Source organism: Alternaria dauci, chromosome 1 (assembly GCF_042100115.1).
Source record: "Alternaria dauci strain A2016 chromosome 1, whole genome shotgun sequence".
Classification (NCBI taxonomy): domain Eukaryota; kingdom Fungi; phylum Ascomycota; class Dothideomycetes; order Pleosporales; family Pleosporaceae; genus Alternaria; species Alternaria dauci.
Window position 1 is genome coordinate 1,890,723 of NC_091272.1, and position 12,743 is coordinate 1,903,465.

General features: G+C 51.9%; 5 protein-coding genes across 5 annotated transcripts; 3 read left to right on the top strand and 2 right to left on the bottom strand.

The window, feature by feature from the left end:
* Positions 1–1,459: 1,459 nt before the first annotated feature.
* Positions 1,460–2,610, top strand: ACET3X_000600 (uncharacterized protein; the record flags this gene model as incomplete). Its single annotated transcript, XM_069447914.1, has 4 exons — positions 1,460–1,713; positions 1,802–1,980; positions 2,041–2,368; positions 2,421–2,610. 4 exons carry the CDS (start codon positions 1,460–1,462, stop codon positions 2,608–2,610), a joined length of 951 nt encoding a protein of 316 aa, XP_069310842.1.
* Positions 2,611–4,231: 1,621 nt separating this feature from the next.
* ACET3X_000601 (uncharacterized protein) lies at positions 4,232–4,752 on the top strand (the record flags this gene model as incomplete). Its single annotated transcript, XM_069447915.1, has 2 exons — positions 4,232–4,436; positions 4,490–4,752. 2 exons carry the CDS (start codon positions 4,232–4,234, stop codon positions 4,750–4,752), a joined length of 468 nt encoding a protein of 155 aa, XP_069310843.1.
* A 483-nt stretch (positions 4,753–5,235) lies between these two features.
* Positions 5,236–8,242, top strand: ACET3X_000602 (uncharacterized protein). The gene is made up of 6 exons (XM_069447916.1): positions 5,236–5,407; positions 5,477–6,111; positions 6,158–6,695; positions 6,743–7,812; positions 7,863–8,009; positions 8,060–8,242. Exons 1-4 carry the CDS (start codon positions 5,274–5,276, stop codon positions 7,386–7,388), a joined length of 1,953 nt encoding a protein of 650 aa, XP_069310844.1. The 5' UTR covers positions 5,236–5,273; the 3' UTR covers positions 7,389–7,812; positions 7,863–8,009; positions 8,060–8,242.
* Positions 8,243–8,400: 158 nt separating this feature from the next.
* On the bottom strand, positions 8,401–9,214 carry ACET3X_000603 (uncharacterized protein; the record flags this gene model as incomplete). Its single annotated transcript, XM_069447917.1, has 3 exons — positions 8,401–8,543; positions 8,597–9,092; positions 9,155–9,214. 3 exons carry the CDS (start codon positions 9,212–9,214, stop codon positions 8,401–8,403), a joined length of 699 nt encoding a protein of 232 aa, XP_069310845.1.
* A 551-nt stretch (positions 9,215–9,765) lies between these two features.
* Positions 9,766–11,906, bottom strand: ACET3X_000604 (uncharacterized protein; the record flags this gene model as incomplete). The annotated part of the gene is made up of 3 exons (XM_069447918.1): positions 9,766–11,564; positions 11,618–11,822; positions 11,874–11,906. The coding sequence occupies 3 exons, from the start codon at positions 11,904–11,906 to the stop codon at positions 9,766–9,768; spliced, it is 2,037 nt and encodes a 678-aa protein (XP_069310846.1).
* Between the last annotated feature and the right edge of the window lie 837 nt (positions 11,907–12,743).

The following is a 12,743-nucleotide window of genomic DNA, read 5'->3' on the forward strand; positions in this document are numbered from 1 at the left end:
CTTCTTCCTACTATCATCGTCATCTTCCTATCTTGCGTCGGCAAACCTCACAGTAGCCAACGCCAAGCATTTTGTTCGATCAAAATGTCTGGACCAAGCAAGGTCGGTGGTCTTTCCACCAGTATCATCGCCGTAATTGCCGTGGGTGGCATAGGAGGTCTTCTGGCACTCATCGTCATCACCGCTGTCATCATGGATATACCCAAGCGGATGAGGCAGAAAAAGAACGCAGGCATCATGTCAGCGGAAGAGATGGAGAAGAAGAGTATGGATATTGAGGAAAAGTCCATGGGAATCAACGAGATGGAAAGAGGCGCTCCCAAATCCCCGACTACCAAAACATCGAAGAAATCCCCGAGCCAATACTCCAGCACACAATTGGATCGGTCGGCGTCGCCAGAGTGTCAATGCGCACATCCTGCTATAGTAATACATCCGTCGCCGGTATATTCGAGTACTTCGACGTCGTCATGAGGCTACTAGGACCCTGGCATTGGTCTTACAAACTTCTTCGTAATATCCGTCCGTCCCTACACCATCTCGGCCGAGCCGGGCTGTAGGACAACTGTTACACATTTGCTCGGCGTTAACATTCGGAATGATCTCAACAACCCTTGTGTACGTGTTGTTGCAATGAGATCAAGGCGTTATGTTCGGAAATATGATACCTTTTGTCTACACGGTGTTCGGAGTTAACGGCTATCACCGCTGTGCAGTACAAGACTAGGTACGCTTGAGCTTCGCGTACCAGCCTTAGCTTTTCTCGAGCACCGTCGAGCATACTGTGGTCCAGGCACCAGGTCCTTTTTTCTTTCTATCCTCAGGCGTCTTGGTCCGATTCGCGGCTGTCACACTGCATCATTGTCATGCCAAATACGGCTGACACAGGTTGCAGCTTTGTAAAATCAGTCAGCGTCAGCGCTTGCAGTAGTAATGAAGGCTTTGATACGCCCCGCGTAGAAGGAACAGATCCTTTGATTGCTAGTCTCTAGCATATGCTTCAGCGACTCATATCGACGTGCTGCGCAATATATGTGCTCTTAAAAAGGCAGTTGCTTCCTCTTCTGCGTAGATGGTGTAGCAACGATGCATGGGGCGTGATGATAGCACTTTGCTAACGCGTGTGACGGCCAGCGCGAAACGTCTTAGGTAATAAGCACCAAGAAACGAGGCCACCGTCATGCTCCACGATTCATATCTTAGCAGTGGAGTAGACGCTCTATCAAGGCAGCTGTCGTGGCCATTCCATTCCAGTGCTACCGCTTACTCTCTACGATAAACACATGGAGAGGTATTCAACCTGCATAAATACCAGAGCACTCTTACCGAACTGAACGCACCATCTGTAAAGGAACATTCAAAGTTCCTCTTCCCAACATCTCTTGCTACTGTATCGTTCTCACTTATCCTACACTTCCCTTGTTACCCATTTCCGCTACGTTGGAAACAAACCTTCACTATGGCAGACTTCAAGCCCTACAGCGAGCAGCCCGAGCTCCACGCCAAAGCGCCTTACCGCGCCGCTATGCTCACCCAACCTGCAAATCTCAAGCAAGCGCTTAAAGACGCTCAGGCCGATGCGAGCAAAACCCTCATGGGTATCGCCCAAGGCATTCCAAGTACCTTTGTGACCAAGTTGATCGCATCCGCGAAGCCAGATTTCATCTGGATGGATGTGGAACATGGCATGTACAACCGGTTAACATTACACGAGTAAGTTGTCTTCCTAACTCGTTCAACCATGAGATAGTTCTAGGGCCGGGGTATACATGAGAGCATACCGCTGACCGACGCGACACAGCTGTATCCATGCCGCACAGCATCACTCAGAGGGCAAATCAATGGTCATCTGCCGTGTGCCAAAACATGACGAGCTCAGCCTCACAACAGCACTCGATGCAGGTTGCGCCGGAATCGTCATCCCGCATGTTGAGTCCGCCCAAGAAGTCAAGGACTTTATGAAAGAGATGTACTTTGGTGGTACGTCACCCTTCCCTCAACTTCGTTTTTCTTCCCATGGTATTAATACGTTTATTTTAGGCGGTAAAGGCCGTCGTTCATTCAGCCCCTGGAACTTCACTCCTGGAATGGTTCAGTCTCTCTACCCCAACGACCCCTACAACGTGCAGACGGCGAACAATCACATCTGTCTCATCCCGCAGATCGAATCGATCAAGGGAGTCGAGAACTGCGAGGAGATTGCTGCAGTAGAAGGCATCTCTGGTCTGATGTTCGGTCCTGGAGATTACATGATCGAGGCCGGTATGGATATCGGTGGGTTCTTGAATGGAAATCCTGACCCCAAGTTCTTTGAGGCGATGGGTAGGTTCAGTGCTGCGGCTGCGAAGCATGACCTACCTATCTTTGGGTAAGTTTATTGTCCTTTCCGATCTTGAACAACGTAGCTGATGGATGATTAGTGGTGTGATGGGGCTAGACCAGATACCGATGGCCATTCAGTCAGGTATGCGGGGGATTGCTGTGCAGTTTGATGTCTGGGGTACTACAAGACTCTTTGCGAGTTCTTTGGAAGAGGGCTGGAAATATGCAAAGAGCTTTGAGGGAAACCCGAAACCGAGCATGGCGGACGGACAGGCGAAGACGCCTTGATAAGCTGATGAGTAAGAATAGATGGGTCATCTGAACCACTGTACAGTCAAATGTGTTGCTTTTGCGAATTGGTGCTGTGCCGCTGTCGCCACCATCGATACATATCGAAAGACTGGAGAGGAAGAACCGATATGACGTCGGGATAAATCTGATTTAACCGCGGTGCAAGGCAGGATTCCTGAAAATGATCATTGCCGCATACCTCAGAAGAGGATATTGATCTTCCTGCCAAATTAGGCGTCCAGTTCAATGCCACAATGACGAGGCTGTGTGCGTACTTGGCACCTTGAGAGTTTGCCAATCAGCTCTGCTGGTGCGCAGGGCGTTTCCTGGATCACAGGAGCTATACCTGAAAGAGCCAGCGTTGTGCTGCTTGACCATGAGAATGATGGACATAGCCTTGTGATGCCGTGGTGATATAAGTAGAACGATTCTGTCATCTGTCGCATATCGGTAGTGCTTACCGTCATCCCCTTTGATACGGTATACGTTGATGCGAATTGATATACTGAAAGACCACTCTCTCATGTCCTTCCCAACTTCCATAAATCTTTCGGACTGCGACCAGGAATCGTCCGGCAATTACATTTGCGGCACGTCTGCTTCAGGGAGTAATTTCGGTTAGTATACCATGCGGTTCTGGCTTACGATCGAATATCTAATTTCGTATGTCAGACAGTATGTCAGACAGTATGCAGAGCAGCTTCGGTGAGCCCATCTTTGCAGCCTCGAAGCTCTTTAGTCAAACTGACTATTGAACCAGACAATGCCGTGAACGCGCAGCAGAGAACAATCGGCATAGGCGTGGGGGTTGGAGTAGGACTGTTTCTGCTTTTCACTGGCCTGGCTATTTGGGCGTTCCGACGGCACAGCAAGAAACGAACGCAACAGATAAACCAACAGGCACAGATACAGGCGAATTTACTGCAGCAGAACATGCAGCAGACGCACCCGCCACAACCATGGATAGGGCAGCGAAACGAAGTGGACGGGCTGGCATACAGGACTGAGATCGAGGCACAAAACAACCCGCACCAGTACCAGCGATACCAGGCCCAGGAGATGAATGCGCATCCGTATGATAGCCAGTTCCAAGGTGGCATGATATCGGAAGCACAAGGAACACACGATGCTCAGGAAATGCCTTTGAGTTATCAGCGACATCCTCCGCAGGAAATGCCAGGAGGGACGCAGGGCGGGGGTGTTGAGAGGCGCTGAGTTATTTCATGTTGCAATGCCAGAGTTCTGTTTCACATCAGCGTTCTGATATAAGGGCGCGAGATTTTGACTGATAACAACATGCTCTGGACAGAGCGGACGGTTCCAAGGTATGTGGTTAGTAGTAGAGGTTTCCAAGTTTTGGATGGTTCCAGCCGGCCGCCTCCACGTCGCGTCGAAGATGGCCTGTGCGTCACCAGCCATCGCCCAACCACCACATTTCCAGCCTTCGAGAAAGTACGCAACACAACGGCAGCGACTATGGATCTAATAAACGGATACCTACATCGCAGTTCCCACACTGCTCTCTGCCAGCGCACACCAATACAGAAGCCGTGCTCAATACGTGTATACGACTATCATTGGCGCCGGACAATCAACAAGCCTCGATACTTTTGAGACTATGCTTTTCAACGCTCACACTCTGGCTCTGGCCGCTCTCTTCTCCACATTGGTCACCGGTCGGCCCTTTGACTCGCCAAAGCCCCGCGATGTTGGCCGACGCGACAAGAGCTATTCGGTTGTCAATGTTGGTGGAGATGCATCAACTCCAGCGCCTGCAACAGCCACTTCGGTGATTGAGACGACAAAGACTGTCGAAGTTGTCGGTCCAGAAAAGACAGTCACTCAACAAGTTACTGCGACCGTCATCAAGCCCCAGCCAGCGCCAGCACCGACAACGAGCTGCAAGTCGAGCAGCGCATCAAGGTCTTCATCTTCGTCGACGCCCAGGCCATCGTCGTCAACGCCCGCACCAACGACGACATTGACCTCGTCTGCAGGTGGATCCTCATCAACCCCCAGCCCATCGGTACCTTCATCGACATCGACCCCAACACCAACACCAACCATCTCAAGCGTGTTCTCAAGCAGCATCTCGACGCCAAAGCCAATCATCGTTACCGTCACAATCTCGGAGAATGAAGGTCCTACCGAGTACTATGACGATGGCATGTGGCACACGTACTACCGCATCAAAACGTTTGAGGCTGCTGCGGTTGTCACGGCGGCCCCGCAGCCGGCTGCATGATCTTGTTCTCTCGCATCCTGAGGTACCTTGAACGGGGCCTTGGTTCTCTTCTTTAACCTGGGCGGTGGACTGGTCCCATTTGCCTGTTCGTTTCTTCTACTGTGTTTTACGATATATACGAGTAATGGTTGGACGCCAGCATGTGACGGCGAGGATATGAAGATTGATGACTAGACGCGTCTGCGAGACGAGTGCACATGTATAATTAGATTAGTCAATAGAGTGATGAACAAGCGCAAGTGTTGGAGTGGAGGCGTGATGGCCAGACTCGTGTAGTGATGACGCAGCTCGAAGAGGAAGCTCCCATGCCTGCCGGGCTTGGCGAACGGTTACGCCCAGGGCGGCGGTGCGTATGGGAGCACGACCAGCTCTCCACCTCCACAACCCCGGACGATCCGCCTCTCTCTCGCACACAATGGCGTCGCCGCCCCCCGTAGAAGACCAGGCTCGTCTGCTTGAAGATGCCCTGGCCGTGGTGCGCCAGCAGACGATGCTCATGCGGCGGTGTCTCGAGACGCCGGGCAAGTTGATGGATGCGCTCAAGTGCAGGTACGCGCATGCCGTGACATGAGGGCGGTCCTGGCCATGCGCTGCAGTGCTAACGACTCCAATGCACAGCTCGACACTCGTCTCGGAACTGCGGACCAGCAGCCTCGGCCCCAAGCAGTACTACGAGCTCTACATGGCCGTCTTCGATGCCCTGCGCCATCTGGCCGTCTACCTGCGCGAGAACCACCCCGTCAACCATCTCGCCGACCTCTACGAACTCGTCCAGTATGCCGGCAACATCATCCCCCGCCTGTACCTCATGGTCACCGTCGGCACCGTCTACATGGCCATTGAGGATGCGCCCGTCAAGGAGATTATGAAGGACATGATGGAGATGAGTCGCGGCGTCCAGCACCCTATCCGCGGCCTGTTTCTGCGCTACTACCTTGCGGGCCAGGCACGCGACTACCTTCCGTCTGGCGACAGCGAGGGGCCTGAAGGCAATCTGCAGGACTCCATCAGCTTCATCCTGACAAACTTTGTCGAGATGAACAAGCTGTGGGTGCGCCTACAACACCAGGGACATTCCAGGGAGCGCGAGCAGCGAACCAAGGAGCGCCAGGAACTGCAACTTCTCGTCGGCAGCAACTTGGTCAGGCTCAGCCAATTGGTCGACTTGGACAACTACAAGAAGATCTTGAATCCCTTGCTCGAGCAGATTGTACAGTGTCGGGATGTTCTGGCGCAAGAATACCTACTCGAGGGTGCGTACCACACGCTGGACACGAGGAAACCGCTAACATGCAGCAGTCGTCACACAGGTTTTCCCCGACGAATTCCACCTACACACGCTCGATCAGTTCCTCTCCGCCGTCGCACGCCTGAATCCACATGTAAACGTCAAGGCCATTGTTGTAGGCCTCATGGACCGCCTATCCTCGTATGCGCAAAGAGAAGCCGAATCCGAAAGCCCAGAACAGCGCAAGAAGACGGAAGAGGAGTCGATAGCACACCTCATGGAGCAAATGCGGATAGCAAAGGAGAAGAAGGCCGCAGAGCCAGAGCCGGCGCCGGCGCAGCAAAATGGAGACGCCCCAGAGACTTCGGAGGCGGAACCAAGCACAGAAGAGGCTTCCGAAGAACCATCCAAACCAGCTGAGGCCTCTGCTGAGAGCGAAGAACATCAAGCGACCGAGACAGATGGCGAAGTCGAGAAGAGGCGCGGTATACCCAACAATGTCAAGCTGTTCGAGATCTTCCACGAACAGGTGCAGACGCTGGTTAAGATGCAGCGGCTGCCAATACAAGACACAATCGGATTACTGGTGTCGCTGGCAAATCTCGCCTTGTATGTTTTGCAGACACTTACAACGGCCATTGCGCTAATTCTACTAGAAACATCTACCCCGAACGACTCGACTACATTGACCAAGTCCTGACCTTTGCAAACCAAAAAGTCACTGAATACCAAAACAGTGCCGACCTACACTCGCAAGCCACCCAAAGCCAGATCCTCAGCCTCCTCCTTTCGCCGATCAAGACCTACATCTCTCTCTTCACTGCGCTCGCACTACCAAACTTCATCCCTCTCTTACATTCACAGCCATACCCGACTCGGAGAGCAGTTGCCGGTGAAGTTGCAAGGAGTCTAATGCGAAATCAAACCTCCATTGCATCTGTAGAGAACCTCGAAAGCGTGTTGGAGATCCTCAAGGTTCTTATCCGCGAAGGCATCCAACAAGCCCAAGGATACCCAGGTGGGCCGATCCAAAGACGAGCACAGGAGACAGAGGAGACTATAGAAGAGCAAGGATGGCTAGCGCGGATAGTGCATCTCATCCGCGGCAAGGACAACGATACCCAATTCAAGGCGAGTACAATTGACATTCAACCAGAATGTACGCTAACAACTCTTGTAGCTCCTCCAAACTGCGCGCAAGTCCTTTGCCGAGGGCAACGAGCGCGTCAAGTACACATCCCCGGCCATTATCACAGCATCACTCAAGCTGGCACGTCAATACAAGAAGCGCGAACACTTTGAAGACAACTGGCAATCGCAATCATCCGCTCTTTACAAGTTCATGCACAGCACCCTATCGACGCTCTACACCCGCGTTGCAGGCTCCGCGGATCTCTCCCTCCGCCTCTTCGTCGCCTGCGGTCAAGTCGCAGATCAAAATGGTTTCGAAGAGGTCGCGTACGAGTTCTTCGCGCAAGCATTTACAATATACGAGGAAGCAATCAGCGATTCAAGAGCGCAGTTCCAAGCCGTATGTGTCATTGCCAGTGGCCTGCATACAACAAGAAACTTTGGCAAGGAGAACTATGATACTCTGATTACAAAGTGCGCGTTACATGGAAGCAAGCTACTCAAGAAGCCGGATCAATGCCGTGCGGTGTACCTTGCAAGTCACCTGTGGTGGGCGACTGAGATCCGTGCGTTGGGCGAGGAGGATCCAAAGAACGTAAGTGAGATCAAGTCCAGTTGCGACAAGATTGATACTGACAGCTACAGCTTTACCGCGATGGCAAGCGTGTGCTCGAGTGCTTACAGCGTGCTCTTCGTGTGGCTGATGCATGCATGGACGCTGCGGTCTCTGTTGAGCTGTTTGTCGAGATACTGAATAGATACGTCTACTATTTCGATCAAGAGAACGAAGCTGTAAGTCTCAATCTGCCCCCTCTCCCATGTCATTTGTTAACAATCATCAGGTCACAACAAAGTACCTCAACGGCCTCATCGAGCTTATCCACTCAAACTTGCAATCCAACGAGAATGCTTCTTCGCTTGAGAACCCAAGGAAACACTTTCAGCGCACCCTGGATTACATAGCGAGTCGAGAGTACGAAGGCGTGGTCACGGCACCAAAGTAATGTTAGTAGGAAAAGGAGACGCAGTGCCTGTTTTGAATTGGAACTCCTTGTACGACTACATGTACATGGATATTGCACCCTCATATACCAAGTACATAGCATGGGAAAATCGAGAATGTTAATGAAGCCGAATCTTGCCACGACTGCTCCAGACAACGAACTCTAGCCCCTTCGCAGGACTAATCCATGGTCATGTCAGCAGGCAGCTTTCCCTTGTAGAACTCACTACGCCCCTCAAGATTGAAATCCAACCCGATGCATCCAAACTCGACCATCTTCTTGTCAAAGTTCTGGTACGTGTACTCAATGAACATGTCAATACCTGCATCGTAGTTAGCACAAGCCAGGTCAAATCCACATCTCGATAAGACTTACCACATCCAGCAGCACCTGCCGTCCAAATCTCCGCACCATCAAACCACCCCGCATCAACCACCCACCTGCGATCTACCCACTCCGTACCCGGAAACATCTTGCTTGCCAAGCCCAACATGACCCTATTCGTAGTAGCCTTCTTCCCCTCCAACACTCCACTCCTTGCCAGCCACATGGCTCCCGTACACGTTGTAAGAATGACCTTGGTCTGCTTACTCGCCTCTTTTAAGAAGACCAGACTCTCTTCTTTGACAGTCGCTGGGTTCGGGCCACCAAGGAGCAAGATGTCGAGGTCGCGCGGAGCAGTTGCATAGGTGTGCGTGGGACGCACGTACATGTCTGGTGTGACATGGGCGGGATCCATGGAGGAGGAGATGTAGAAAAAGTCCATGGGGACAGCGTGGGGTACCATGGAAGCGAATTGCGGAAGCATAGATGTAACCATGTTGATGGTTTGGGGAGTCAGGTTGCCGAGGAGGTCGAGGCCTGCGAGGTCCTGGATATGGGCGTTCAAAGTCAGTGTATATCTCCCGTATGTCTGGAACAAGAGACACTTACGGTCATTTGAGTTCCTTCGTAAAGGACGCCGACACGGATGGGAGTCTTAGTCGAGGACATTGCAGTGGTATTGGGATAATTAGAAAGTACTTGGAGTTTGTAGAGCTGTTCCTGTTTGAGCCATGGGTCATCGTCGCCTGGTACTTTATACAACTTTAATCGTACGCACCGGGTGTACCAGTACATCCCGCTCCGTCTACACTACCATACATATTTACCCATTCTTTCCATCCTTCTGTGTTGTTGTGCACGTTCAGATTGGGTTCACTGTCACAAGCGAATAGTGGCTGCAAGAATGTTGCTGCCTGAAATGTTAGGTGGAGACAACGAATCGGAGCGGATATTGAGAAACGTGCCGTGCCGCTTGGGCAACAGAAAATCAAAGTTTGGTTGTATAAAACTAGACGCCTAAGAGACTTGTATAGGAAATTCTCTGATCTGAGTTGTAGGAATGTTACAAGAAGGAAAACGTTCGTAGAGAACGGTGTATGGACCACTGTATGCGTAGCGTACCATAGGTACAACGTGCTAGAGGCAACAGCCAAATGTCGATATACAATGGATAGCCACTAGAAATTAATGAAAGTCATGATATCGTGGGCGCCGCTGCATCAGTACCTGTGGGGCGCTTCTGAGCTAAAACGACGGAACTCCACCCTCGCCAACTCCCTTTCTCTTGCGTCGGAGCTTGTGGAGCTGTTATCCGGACTGTACTTTGAACTTGTCTGTCGTGTCATCATATAGGAAGCAGGGGTCGCTGGGGTCACGGGAGTCTTGGGGCTCTTGAGGTCCTCCGATCCTGCGACTGAGGTGGCACGTGTTCGCTGGAGCGATGCGTCTACGATGCGAGTAGAATCGCTGCTCATATGGTTTAGCAGTGAGATAATTTCCAGACTAGGACTTCTGGCCGGACCAGGGCGGTGAGGGGGTCTGGTTAATGACTCTGCAGGCTTCTGGATTGGGATCTCGGGTATCTGCTCGACAGCAGGAGTTCTTCGACCCCCCTGAGAATTACCGCTACTCGCGCGACTGCGAATGACCTCTTTCTGTGGGAAAGTAACGCGCTTGCGGGAATTTTGAGATGGCGAGCGACGATCGTTTGCGGACGGTAGAGTGGGCGTATAAAATTGTACTGGAGACTTTCGATGTGTTCTTGAAGGCGGTGTCACAAGGCTGGATTTGGGGTTTTCACTGTTCATCTCCAACTTTGCCAGAGCGTCGGTCACCGCGTCACCTACGTCTACGTCGTTGAAGTGGTGATTCTCAAGCTCATAGGTCTGCTGCGATGGTGTGGCTCGACGCGAGGGTGGGTTTGTGTGCTCCAGAACGGAGCTTGCATTCGGCGGCGGGGTAGAAGCTGGTAACGGCCACTCGGCAGGAAGCTCAGGAACTGGAGGCACGCTGGCTTCGCCGCGCGGAGCCTTGTCGTTTAGCGTCGTTCTAGAGGAGGTCGCGAAAGAAATGGTCGTATGCCGACTTCTGGAAGAATCACCCGAAAGGCGCTTGACCTTCCAGCTGCCTGTCTTGTCGTCTACCTCTAGTGTCGAGTGAGGGTATTGTAGCGAATCAGCCAGTGTCTGTGTATCCTCGAACACCGAGGACTGATATCTGTGTAATGTCTGATTTGAGTCGTTCGGTTGCATCATTGAAATAGGAAGGACGGGCGCCGGGAGGGATAGATTCTTCTCGTTCATGTCCTGTAGGTCAACATGACTTCTAGAGTAGTCGCCTGATTTTCTTGCACCATTCGGTACATAGAAACGTAAGTCGACACGGACTACAGCAAACATGATGATGACGAGGATCTCCGTGACGAAGTTGAAACAGTAGAAGCTTCCTTTGCTCAGGTACCACGGCAACTCGACGATGCCGCGCTGGACATCGACCAATGGGATTGCGGGAATCCAGGCCAATACGCAGCGAAAGATCTGTCCAATCGAGAGGAGGGACACCGAGATGAGCAGGATAGTGATGTTATATCTCAGTCGACCAGCTCCAAACTTGTCGATTTCTGTTCGTGGAATAAGGAGCGAGATGCCGACAAGGATAGCTGGTGCGAAACAGAATATGGTGAAGTATGTCTGCGCGATGACGAACAAAACGTGGAAAGAGTCGAGTTTGCTTTGGTTGCGCGTGAAGAACTGCCATATCTGGCTTACGATGAGCATGAGCAGCGTAGCTACCAGCACGACAAGCCCGCCTCTATGGAAGATGCGGTACGGCGTTGACCATCCTAGACGTGCGTGTTGGGCGCGGATAACGCGTTGGACGAAGAACCAGTTCACGCCGTACAAGATAATGGTACCAATGTAGACAAAGATGTTCGCTGCGATAGCAAGGCCGACATTCCTGGGATAATTGGACCATGCTATCCGCAAGGCCATGGTAATGAGTCGAATCTTGCAGAGACCTGCGACATGTTAGTCGTGACCATGCCGATTGGAGGGTGTGGTGAGAGTATACCAAGAATAGCGCCATTGAAAATGAACTTGTGTCCGCGACCTTTGTTGCCCTTTAGGATCTTGATGTGGATGACACCGAAGATGAGGTATAGGATAAGAAAAATGATTGATACTGGCACGTCAGGCACTATCATAGGTGTTCCACCCAAGCCAGCATCCTGAGGTGCGTACGGGGGACCTCGCCCGCCCTGCCCAGATGCTCCGGACTGGGTATGGTTAGTTGTGCGTAGCAGGTGGCTGAACTTGACATCACTCACTGGAGGACCCTGGGTCCCTTGCTGCGAAGACATCTTTGCCAGTTTGATGTTCGACGTGTGAAACGTTTGCTGCGGAGGAGGTTGGAGAGAACCACAAAGCTCCACGAAGGAGGCGGGAAAGAGGTGGTGTATATCAGGTTCCACGACCATGCAATGCTCCGATCTAGACGATAGTATGCATCGCTTAGGCATGGCACCAGCAGCCCCAGATAAGCAAACTAGATGACGAGTATGCAGTCAAGATGCCGTACTTGCCTCCAATTGGATGGACAATAGTTCCATGTGGTGTGCGTGCCCTATCCGCAGCCATGCTCAGATGTGGGCAGCATAACGCTTTCACTAAATTGGGGTGCCGGCGTCTTCGGGGAGTGGATGCTTACCGCACCCGTGGTACGCGAGCGATCATTCCGCCGATCCAACGCCTTGCTAATCTCAACGCATGGTATGCTTTTTCTTCATCCGGTCTCCTGTCTACGGTGTCCAGGTGTTGCCGCAACTTGCGGTCTGAAAGGCACCCTTCTCTTGAACAAGAGCGCAGCCTGAGTTTTCGTGTATTCTGCTGTGCCTCAATAAGGCGCCTCCATGTTGACGTTATCGACTGCTGATGGTAGTACCGGGTCTCCTCAATGATGCCGGAGATCAGCAAAGTGCCTTCCTGAGTGGAGGATCGGTGAAAACGTCAAACGAGCTCCGACCAGATGAACCCAAAACAGACCACTATTTAAGGCACGGTAGTGAATGATGCGTGTATCGGGCGCTATGCAGAACAAAAGACCGATTCTGCTTTTATCCCGAAATAGAAGTTGCATGTGAAACCATACAGGCGGTCGAAGAAAGATGGTATTGCCCTTGCATAAAGGAGCGGATTAG